This window comes from Dermacentor andersoni, chromosome 8 (assembly GCF_023375885.2).
Source record: "Dermacentor andersoni chromosome 8, qqDerAnde1_hic_scaffold, whole genome shotgun sequence".
NCBI lineage: Eukaryota > Metazoa > Arthropoda > Arachnida > Ixodida > Ixodidae > Dermacentor > Dermacentor andersoni.
In genome coordinates, this window is record NC_092821.1 from 130,510,413 (window position 1) to 130,522,739 (window position 12,327).

A 12,327-nucleotide genomic window follows, 5' to 3' on the forward strand; every position below is an offset into this window, starting at 1 on the left:
CTTTAATCGTGAAGACACGATTTCTTGTCGCAGTTGTCCATTTGCAGACAGGACACACCTGCATAGGTTAGGCGCAGAGTGCCGCATTAACAGCAAGAAACATGCACTTAAGAAAATACTAGGGGTGTGCAATTACTTGAAATTTCAAATGCAAATCAAGCAGTCCCTGCTATTTGATTCGAAAATTTTCCATTCAAATTTGTGGATTTCTCATTTATTTCAAAAAAATTTGAGGACCCTTAAGCTTCGCCTTTATGAGTGGAATGCGATGGTATTCAAAGATCCCTGACTGCTTGTCACGCTTTCCGGCAACTGCAGCTTATGTAACCATGATGTTTACTGCGAAACGTTGGCGCTGAACACTATGCATGGAGGCGAGCTTTCTGGTAAAAACATTGCCTCTTGCGTGCACCAATGTCGAAGGAAGTGCACGGCTGCGCCGAAAAATTGCATCATTTTCAGGCTTCCGTTGTTCTTTCGCGCTTTTAATATGTGAGTCTCAGAATATTTAACATAAAAAGCATGTGCTATAGGTGTTTTGTTTCATGACATTTGTTTGTGGGCTGTCATTCTCAAAATTCCAAGGAATAACTTTGTCAGAAATGTAAGACATGGTATGAGCAATTTTAGTGATACAATGGTGTGGCAAATAACCTGCATATAATGCATGTCATATAGCAAGGCGTGGCATATACGTATACCTAAAAATATACGAGAAGTTTTGCTCACGGGGATGCCAGCGCCGGACGCCGATGCCGACGCCGGATTTTCTGCGACACGGGGCCCTTAACGGCGTTAATATGCAAGTGGTTAGAAGACTTATTCGAATCTCGGGGGTCACAGAAGATAGATGTGCTGCTGTAGCATCACACTTGCTCTACACTGCTCTCATCCAAAGAGCACAACACTGTATGCGTGCATCTAGTAACATGCTGTTCCATTGTTTCATTACTTTCATTGCTGTGATGCCCAAGATAATCGAAAGCAATTGTTTATCTTTTACCAGCTCCTTGACCGTATGGACATCTAATTGTGAACAGTTTTACATTTATGTGTTGGTGTAAATAAGCCTGATATTTATTTTTACCTTACAGACTCCGCTCAAACTGTATATTTAACTTTGACTTACAAATTAGGAAATTTTCAATATTTTATTCAATATTTGGTTGTCGCTTGCTTTGAAGCATTCGGCTTGGTTAGAAAATTTCACAATTTGAACAGCCTTAAAAAATACCTTCAGTCGCTACATCGCTTTCCCAACGAAGCCATTTAGGAAAGTTGCTCAAGAAAAGCCTATGTTCCGTACTCTGCAAAGTGAATGAGATATCACTAGCGTAGAAGTGAGCTTTCATACTGATGCAGCATGCTTCCGCAAATTCTTCCCACGAACCTTATAGGAATAAGAAACCATGAGAATTTATGCATTTACGCGATGCAGCCCATGAGTTCTACTTGGCAATATGGAGTAGGCTATTTTGTTAACAATGTCGGTACCTGTTCCGCAGGGCTTGATGAATTCTGCCTGTGAGACCTTTGTGCTCTTCTATTTCTAGGGCTGCAAACGAGCTGCGTCAGATGGAGAAGGAGTACCAAAGGTGGCGAAGAGGTGAGTAGTCGCAGCAGCATCTTTAGTGGCACTGATAAGTTGAGGTGCACTAGCAAGCTACGCTTTTGAAATGTTATGACAGCCACTCCAGCACCGTGAGAGTAGACTTACAGGTTCTCGATAGACTGGAAGCCAAATGTTACCTCCCTAGTTGGGGGATAATTGAGAACATCTTCAATCAAATGATGGATTTATTACAACTATGTTTCTGTGCCAACTCGGCTCCTTCCTGGGGGGGGTTGTCAACGGACCATAACTAAAATGGGAGGAAAACACTACGCTACGGCACAACAGTAGCCTCCTGCATACCGCGCATCGTGCGTGCCTCTTTGCCTGTGCAGAGGGCATCTACAGCACTTGTGAAAAGGGTGAACAGTTCCACCTATCATGAGGGAATTTGATGTTATTGTTTACTTAAGGTTTCTTATGGGAGTCTTTAATCACATGTCATGGTTTTCGGGGCTTGCTGGCCTTTGCACTGGCCCTTGCAATAATGCGGTCATTGGACATGTGCGGTTGCGAACCGATTATTCAGGTGCAGTTGGGGATCACCAAAGGGTGTGAATAAATGGGAGCCCAAAAGTAACTACTTCACCAGAAAGCAAGCTTTTTATTCTGGTGGCTGTCAAAACTTGTCCAAGCATTGCTTTAATCACCTACACTCGCATTGCAACCAGATTAGCTTGTATTTTGTCCAAATTAAAGGCAAAGAAAGGGCTGCACAGGGCCTGCACCAAATCAACATTTGATGACCAAAATGTGGGTGCCATGTCATTCTTGTAGTCTACATGTGGTGGCTTGAATACTTGGCAGGCATTGTTCTTGTTGTCTTAGTGACAAAAGTTTGTAGAAACACATAGTACTCGTAAGTAGACTGAAAGTGTCCCACTACATAGCACATTTAGTTGAAGCAGTACAGCTGAATAAGGATAGCAAATCAAACGCATACCACAGGATGTGTGCTCACTGCAAATCATTTCTTTCACTGAAAGAACACCAATTCTTTGTGGTCTCTGTATAGATCAAGCATGCATACTGGTACTTGCATGCTTGTGTTCTGGCAAAAGTCGTCATTGCTGGGCCGACACTAAAAGAAATTATGTACTCCCCCCCGCATATATATTGGATCATAAGTCTGCCCCTGGGATTGGCTTGTTCCACCGTCCGACCATCCAGTTGCTGTGGAATATACTAGGCCAAAACGTACAATCAAACCATAGCCAGTGCATCCTTTCTCTACTCTCTGTGTTTTGAAGGTGCTGACAATCCACTGATAAACTAGAAAATTGCACTTCCTGCTCATCATGTAGCTTGATTCTGTAGAGCAGAACAGTGTGTGCTGCAAGGTGTCCGAATTTTTGGTCAAAGTTATACATTGCACCTGTGTGGCAAATGTCAATGCTGTGAAAACATCCTACGACATCAGTCGGCAACCGTAGTTAAGTAACTAAGTGAATATCATTACTGACGTAGACGTAAAGTGCCTAGATTCTTGCTGATGCAACGAGGAAGTGTTTCACGCTTAGGCTTACACTTTTAAGCATGCAATAGAAGATCAACTTTTTTTTTACTGCCCCCTCCCCCTTTTGACCACTCCCTTTTCACACTGCTGCTAAAATAGCCTTGGGCGATGAGGACTCCGAGTTCTTGGGCGAGTCGACGGAAACCTACGATCTTGGCACCCCTTTTCCAGACTGGACACGACCCCCCACTGCGACAACGGGCAGTACGAAGAAGCCCGCGAGCAAGACGTTCTTGACGTTCCGCAGCTTCAAAAGACGTGTGGCCAAGACGGTCGGCAAAGTGGCATCGAAGAAGAAGGGAAAGCGGCCGGCGGTGGCGCAGACGAACACTGAAATCTGTGTGGCAAAGTTGTGATGTCCATGGCAGTCTGCATGCTCATCACGTGTCTTTTAAGGACTCGTCTTCGGGGTGCGGCAACGATGGTGGGCCCGCACCTCCCAAGGCCTGACACTTCCAGCAGTAGTGTGTGCGTGTGTGCGTGCTTGTGTTTCAGGATGCTGGAAAATGTCAAGACTGCAAATCCCAGCACTTCAGGCCTTGGATGAACAATGGGATGCTTGCAGCCATGTTGGGTGTCTTCTGTGCTGTGCGCTCTTGTCAATGCAGTTCCTATGGGTAGATTATATTGTGCAACAGCAGCCCAGGGAAATCGTGTGTTCTGCACGTTCCAAAGCGTCTTTCACTCTCTTGAAAACATTTTCCTCTTGCCGGCGGCTTTTCTACATCCGGGCGCGAAGTGCCAATCAAATGTGCCATCCAGAAATACCAAAGTCAACAGTGAAAGCATGTACAGTATGGCCTGCTGTTGAGAGGAAAAACCACTTAAAATTCTGCAACCAATTAGTCAACTCCTCTCAAAAGTGCCTGCAGAATTATTTTTTTTCATTGCGGATGCATGGGTGCTTGACTCATTGTATCAGTGACATTTTGTTGTTATATGGTCAACTCTTTCTGTACCGATGGCCAGGATAGTCCCAGCAAAGAACACCTTGCAGTGTGAATTCCTGATAAGTATATCCATAAACTTGCTCCTAGTTGAAGTTTTCAACACTAGATGCCAGCACTTGTTAATATTAATGGCATTGTGTGTAGTCTTTCTGCTTATTATGGATTGTTTGATGGCTTGCATTGGCAACATGGCCGTCCTGTGCACCCAATTTCGTGGAAATTTGGCACTTATCTTTGTTACTTCTTGTGAGAAAATATGTGCCTTCTTAGAGCCGGCCATACTGTACGTGTGCCAATGTGAATTTTGTTACGTTTGCTCATATGCTGGTGTGGGTGTCTGGCTGAAGGATGAACATGCAAAAATCTATACTTAAAGGGCAACTTCGGCAATTTTTTTGCTATGTCAAGGTAATGGAATATTTAGGTTCCTGCTGTCACCCGTCTGATCTAGTAGAATTGTTCCGTAAATTTGAAAATAATTTTAAATAAGCAAAAAAGTGCAAAACTGAAACCGAAACTTTACCAAGTAACCGAACGAACCTCTTTGTGTGACATCACAAGTGCCTCCAGTAGGGAAGGTGGCGAGGCATGCCGGTCTCGCCTGCTGGTTGAACGAAACCGGCGAAGAGCAGACGCTCAGCTGGTTCGTGACCTCGCCGGGCCTTTGGATGACAATGTGAGCTGCGTCAGCTCTTCAAATTTGTCAAACGGAGAGGAGTACTATTCTGGCGAATTCAATAGCCACGAATCCCCGTTTGCATTCGACCCGCCACCACAAGAGCCAGCGCACGTGCGCTACATATCGTGCCGCAACATGAAGGCCAAGGGTAGCCCTAAACGCTGATTTTATATGTGCCTGCTTGCTATGTTAGGTTTTTTACCCCTTCTCAGGGAAGCACTTTACATGCCCACTGTAAGACATGGAGCACGAATTCTCGCATTCTTCTCGAATGCCGCTGACAGTCCGAAGCACCAACCGGCGCATTCGTTTACATCGGCAGTACAGCGACCCCACTCATTGTCAGCTTGAGATATAATGCTAGCCGGTCATCATTGACATCAGTTAATGTCAGAACATGTCAAAACAGGCAGATTTTCTGCATGTAAGCATCATTGCATCACTATGAATTGCGCTGATATGAGCCGACCACACAACTTCGAAAACAGCGAGCGGGAGACCGTAGTACGGGAGCGTTGTTATGCTGCCTACTTATCACTCTTCGTATTCTCTTCATGCACACAATGTTTTCCGTAATGTAGACACAGATGAGGACTTTGCGCATGTGATCGCTCGTTTAGAGAACGTATAGTTTTCTCGCGGTAACACCGATGCCATTGACGCCATTGGCAGCTAAACGAGGCGGTTGTTTACGCTGCTGCATCGAAGGGGCCTACGCTTGCTGCCCATTTGCGATACGAAGCAAGCAGTGCACCTCAAAAGCTAAATAATGAGTCTGTATGACAATACATAAAAATAAACCCATGTTCCTAGTCTCATTTAATTTAGGGAAGTGCCGGAGTGCGGCTGGCAGCTTTTCATCGAAAACAGCAATGTGCTGATGTCAATATTGCTCCGTGTTGTTGCTTCTCACTTTATGTGTGTGCATTGTACAAAATTTGGAACGGTTTATTTCAAATTCGTATGTTCAACACTGAACTGCAGAAGGCGTTTTGTTCATCCTGATAGCTTAATTAGCTTGAGGTCAGTAGCTAAGGTCTGCCAGCAGTAGACGCATGAACTACGCGGCTGTGACATATAGGCTTAACCTCGGCGTTACATATCGGCATAGGCTCAAACTGTGTGTGTGTGGATGGCGAGGGCAGAAGTTTGTGTGGCCAACAACGCAACACCACTTGCCTCCCATCTCTTGCCCACCTAGAGGGAACGCAACTTCTTGTGACAGCAACTTCTCACGCCATGCACTAACTCACGATCGTTGACTTCTCGACGTTCTCGTCGCTGTCTGCATGATCCCGGCATTCTCTGCATGGAACACTCCTAACATCACACACAATGTCGCCTGTAACTGAGGAGGAGGTAAGGTAGGGTGTTCGAGGCAATGAATTAAATTCATTTGTAAAAAATCTGTGCGACTCTGAAACCTGCTTTTTTGAGGACATGACAGAAGTATTCAGGGGAACATACCCAGCAAATTTCATTGACATCCGTTGTCATAAAAAAATCGCCGAAGTTGTCCGTTAAACTAGTGTTCCTAAGATGCCAAAGCAATGGAAGCTTCATGAAAAGCGATAGTGAAAGCACTGGGGGACTGCAAGTTAATTGAGAACATCAGTGGATCTTTAAACAAGCACCGAAATATAACTGTGTGTTTTTCCCCCCACAGTGGTTATGTTTTGGTGGGGAACAAAGTGCGAGAAAGATTGCATACCGTGCTTCGGGCGCATGTTAAAGAACCCCAAATAGTAGAGATCAACCGTTCCATTATAGCATGTCTCATAACCTGCGTGTTGCCTTGTACTTTACTGTTGCTCAATTCAATGCAGTTTTCCCACTTCAACCCTGTCAAAATACTTTTTCTGTGGTTGGGCATCAAACCAGCAACCTTGCACTTGGCAGCCAAACACCATAGATGCTGGACCACTGCAGCAGGTGTTAAATTTACAATTTTTGCGTGCAGGGTTGTAGCAATGATGCGATAGCTGTACACACATTTTCACATGCCTGCTGCGCTTGCAAAGCAGCGACATGATGCTTGCTTACCGCAGATGTGTGTGATGAAAATGTTTCTGTGGCCTTTTGTCATGATGCTGCCGTGTGGAAAAGTGCATGCACCATGCATTGCACACAGTGCCTTCCATGAGCTGTTCAAAAGCTAACCAGTTGTCTTTTTTGCATGTTCAGAGCTGTGCGTGTGCGTGAGCATTTGTGTTTACGTAGCGTTGTGGTATTTATGTCTATACAAAAGCTGTCGTATGTGTTGAGTAAACAGTTATACTTATCTGCGAGCGTACCCTGTTGGAACGTAAAGTGTCGTACGTGCAGACACTATGTGATGATAATATTTTTGCTGGCGGGCATTGCAGGATGAAGTCCATGGGGGCATTACTAGTAGTCAGACTGTCGGTGAATGCACTGGTGATAATTCATCAGCACTACATGGCTGCCTTATAAACGTGTACGAGGTTTGGTGTTGCAATAGTGCCTGTGCGGTAGACAAACTTCACTGCGTGGTCTTCGTTGTCACGTAAGGCACTTGCCAAGTTACCCACTGACCGCAGCTCATAGTGCCTTCGAAGAATTAGTTTGCCTATTATTGACTGCCTTTTCTTTCTTTTTGCTCGTGCTGAACAGTCTTCGAACTATGAACATGATGCCCAGCATCATCCTCCAGCATGGCGTTCTCTTCCAGGATAGCTTCAAGCATAGCCACAGGAAAGTTAAGAAGCATGCAGTTCACAAAAGCAAGGCAGAGTTAATTGTGAAATGCATGGTACGACGTGGCACCCGATACAACGGTGCAGCGTGCCCAAAAGACGGCCGCCACAGCTGGTGGAAATTTGTTTGGTGTTGGTATGACTATCCGTACCGTGCATTGCTGGAGGAGTCCTACTAGTTGATCCTATAATTTGCTAGCATCCGGCTTGTAATGCCGGTTGCATCTTGGTGTTGATCTCAAGACATTTGAATGCCGTTAACATCTGGAGTCATCGGCCGTTGCCATATTCTTGGGAAATATTGATTTCACAACATGCATCAAGAGGCTACTTGCTCTATAAAATAAATAAATTTATTTATTTGTACATACTGCAGCCCTATTCGGCTATTGCAGGAGTGGGTATGAGAAGCAGAACAATGACAAATAAGAAAGGCAATATGAACAATACAGATGCCAATGAAACTACCTACCTATTCAATGGTCACTAAAAATAAGTTCAGAAATAAGTTAAATAATAATAATAATAAAATAGTGATAAATAATACGTTCATAAATGAATCGGCTACCTTCTCCCACAAAAGTCCCACAGACAACACAGTCCTATAGCAGCACCCATAGGCAGTCTCTTATTGTTTGTGTCTGTGAAAGCAAATTTGTGCCAGTGACATTGTAAACAAACGCTACCTTTAAATGTTTACAATGTGTCTCTGCTATTGCTTTCTTCCTAATTCTTTGTGTGCGTTTGTAAATGTGCTTTTACACCACGACATTTCCCACCCGTGATCCTTTATCATAAATTACGCCTACTAGAGAGCTCTATAGTTGCTATCTGTGGCTCGGGATGTTGTGGTAACAGTTACGGTCTTTGACTAGGGTATTTTGCAGTGCTGGCTGCATCTCTTTGTACAATCAGTCTTCGAGTTACCTTTACTATAATGTGCAGAAAGTTTTGTAAAGGCTCGCAGTTGTTGAATAGTGACATATCCTGTGCGCTGGTACTCTGCAGCAAAGTACAGTTGGCTGCAAGAATTTATGGGACATGAGACTTTGAGAAAAAGTGCTACAAAGCATGGACACTCGGACTCAAAATTCAATGTTTTGGCTTACAAGAAGCCTTAGCAACCTACACACGATCCATTAAATTAGAATCGCCATTGTTTAGCACTGTAGAAATTTACATTTGTCGTGAAACTCGTGTCCCGTGAAATTTCTCGCTTGACTCTACCTTGCATCGTTGCCATGTCGGCTGTCAAAATAGGCCACCGCCTAATTTTAGTTGCAACTATTGCCTCTATTTCTGTATGCCTCTGCTGTGGGAGCCCAAAACTGAAGCACTGCCTTTCTCGTGGCCAGATTTTGCTTTCCCTGATGTTGTGTGCACGTTCCGTGCTTTCTATTTGCTGATCACTTTAGTTCTGTTGGTCGCTTTCGCTCCTTGCCTCGTGCAACAGGCAGCTTCCAAGTACATGTGATCATGCATGTTGTATGTTCCAGTGCTAACAATACACCTCAGAAGAATTGTGCACCATTTTTAGACTAAAAAGAAAAACTGGCATTTTTATGAAATCGATAAAGACTGACCTAAGCAGCATGGCATTAAATTGTCGAAAACAAAATTAATTAAACGTTTTATGCGCTTGGAAAATTTCTACATTATGTAGATGACAATACCGAGAAGTTTCACGTCATGTTTTTCTCCCACATTCTTTAAAATAGTTTGAGCCCATTGGTGCCTTTAACTTGGCATGCTAAGTGCGCACAGGGCAACAAGCCACACAATGACTGCGACCTATGTCGTAAATTGCAACGAGCCACCTGTCGCAGCTTAGCAATGTGTTGTCAACATATCTATCCACAAACCCGTTTTGGGCATGATTTAGACAGAGTTTGGGTCTGTGCGTGTTATCCATGCTTTTGTTTACAGTGATGTTGTACTTGGCCTTGAAAAATTCAGACGCGAACATCTGGTCTCTTGGGCTGTGACGGGTCCACTGTTACTTTGTGCACAAGACGATCACAAATGTGGCCTCTTCATGCGAATCTATGTTGTTACGAATCACAGCAGTGCTGTAGCGCAATTTGAGAGTCGACTTTTTATGCATAATTTTTTTTTTCACTTTAGGCACCAGAAATTGCCCTAGTCACCAACATGGTGTTGTTCTGTCACTTTCAATGTACAGCAAAGAAGTATTTTTATCAGAGTGAACGTTGAGCATTGCACAAAATTCAGAAATAAATTTTCTTTGAGAATACTTGTGTGTAAAAGAGCATTTGTGCTTGCAAGTGTTTGTTTCTTTGCCGTTGCATTCTTTCGCGTTCTGTGGCCTTGTATGCTGCAGGAATTAATTCCTATTTGGATGTTTAGCATGGGACCAAGCAGGATTTCCCTGTTCAAATACATGTGAACGCAAAAAATTCTTATCAGCCAGCTCGGAACCTATCTGAATGGAAATTGTTGCATTCGAGAGTGGAGCGTAAATTATACTAGCTGTTGGAAGCAGAATCTGATTAAGGTCTCGCAACATTATATAGAAGAATTCTCAATGATAGATTATCTTCTAAACACTTCTGCAAAGTTCAGAACTTTGTAACTGCACCAAAAACAGATATGTAACACGAATTCCATAAACTATCTATTTAGATCTCGTAGAGCCGACAAATATGTATTATGTGGCTTTTATGAGATGAATTGTTTGCTTGAATTTTGCAAAAGTCCTCAGATTATTACTGTTATTCAGAGCTGTGCGTAATGCTGCCTGCCATGATGACCGAACAGATGCAGTTTGCAGAATTTCGAATACGTATTTGTAAATATCACATTAATTTTACAGCGGAGCTGTATATGGCTAGGGTACTGTGGAATATTAATGTCCACACACAAACACTATCATCAACAATGGCTCATACCTCTATAAGTAAGCAAAAGATGCAATGGCTCATAGCTGCTTAAGGTTCATGGCTACTCGCTTTGCATGGCTTGGTTGCGATGACACTACCCCTGTGGTTGCCGGTGATATCAGTGTGCATGTGTCGGGACCAAAAAGGAAGTGGTTTACGCTTTTCGTGTTGGAGACGTACCGCTTGCGATGTCGCACGGATCCAGCCCAACCGACGACCCAGTGGTGTATGTGTATCGATTTGACATTATCAAAGAATGTGTTTGCAGTTGCAAGTATGCCGATCAGTGTATATCATAGCGACCAAAAAGCCATCATGACCATCATTACTAAGTGACAATCAGTGATGCAATGAAGTCTTCATCATAAGTTTTCTTACCACTGTTTACAGCTCCGCTGGTCATCCAGCTTCGCAGGGCGGAATGGCATTGAATTTTTTAATTTTCCAATTCTTGCAAAAAGATCAGTGGCTTCAACAAAAAATGTGCTCCCAGCTGTAAGTAGCATTTAACCATTGTTAAGCAAGACAATTTCTACGTTAGGGAGCTTTAGAAGCAGGGGGACCCAAGGTCAGGGTACACCCTACCGGCCAGGTTCACAAAATAACACGGAAGGCGTATGGGGAGTTTGGGTTTTCTGGGTACATAAAGCCACTTGGGGTACCTGTTTCTAAAACTCGTATTCACACGTATTTATACAAGATGCCCCGTGGCAAAAAAAAAAAAAAAGCTGCATTTGAGCATTGCAAACAGACAAGCATGATCACGCAGTGCTGATTTGCCTGCAAAGCATTGCACTCATGTACATCGTGAAAACAGCTGAAATCTTATATGTAAGCCCACATGCCTTTTATTTCGAAGGGGTCATCCTCCTTGCCACCAAGGATGATGTCAAGGCTGTCACCTCCCACATCACATGCACTGCCTGCAGCACACAAACATGTCGGCAGGAATGCTAAGTCTGCGATTTTTGTGAAATGTAAAATGTGCAATACTGCCACGAGAAACATGTGGCTCAGCGAGAAATGAAAGGGAGAGAGAGAAAAAGCTACAAAGATGAAATGTACAGTGCTAAGCAATTCAAACGCGATAACTGGCCTGCATGACGGCCGGCGCTTTTTGCACCACCTTGCGATGATTGCTTGACGGAAAAGAAAGCAGCATTGAATGGCAGTTGCAGGTGCCTCTGCCGCTCAAGACGCCATGGGTGTTGTCCTCTTACATTTATGGCCATTGTCACACGCCCAGCACACGCCCATTGTCACACGCCCATTTATGTGAGCTTGAAAAATCTAAAAACGGAGGCAATACAGAGAGACACGGGCTGGGAGACCTTCAAAGTGTGGGAGGATCAATGAAAAGTGGACATCGATAAGTGGTTTAGGAACAGGAATTATGCAGCTAGAATATTTAGGCATATCTATAGAAAAATTTCAATTCACTGGAGAGAAAAAATATGGAAACTAACCAGTAAATACTATGTTATTGATGTGGACAGCAGCGAGAAAAAAGTGTCGGAAATATAATTTTTTCAGGGGCCGAAATGCCCTAGAATAGTGTAAATAACTTGGCAGCCCGTGATGTTATAGTACTGATGTTGCGGCAGCACTAGAGTGTCGGCGTGAAAGTCGACACCGGTAACTTTGGCCTTCACTTCCTGCAGTCAATAAATGACCTTTCCCTTTCTCCCAAATGAAAGTGGTGTTCTGAAGGAATTCTGTACCATTATGAACAGAAGCAGTTTTGCTCTTTAATGACTTATTAAGAAGGCGTAATTGCTTCCAACCCTACGTCAACAAGGCAAATTAAGATCCAAGATGCATTGGAAGATAGCCAGACATGAGCAAAAGAAATCTGGGTGGTTAAGTAAAGAAATGTGACACGCAGAACAGATTCCCCTTCACGGCATGAATAAAATACATCATCATCATCATCATCATTTTCTTTTCTCTGGT

The 12,327-nt window shown here is 43.6% G+C and overlaps 1 protein-coding gene across 3 annotated transcripts in view; it reads left to right on the top strand.

Annotated features, from left to right (window-relative positions):
- The window catches only part of LOC126525663 (uncharacterized), a 30,515-nt gene extending 20,787 nt beyond the window's left edge, over positions 1–9,728 (top strand). For 2 of the 3 annotated variants that reach the window (XM_055067784.2, XM_050173577.3), the window contains 2 exons: positions 1,554–1,606; positions 3,300–9,728. In XM_055067784.2, coding sequence (XP_054923759.1) covers positions 1,554–1,606; positions 3,300–3,484 — 238 coding nt within the window. In that variant the 3' untranslated portion in view covers positions 3,485–9,728. Of the gene's footprint in view, positions 1–1,553; positions 1,607–3,227 lie in introns of all 3 variants that reach the window. The other variant, XM_055067783.2, reaches the window with a different exon arrangement.
- The last annotated feature ends 2,599 nt before the right edge of the window (positions 9,729–12,327 follow it).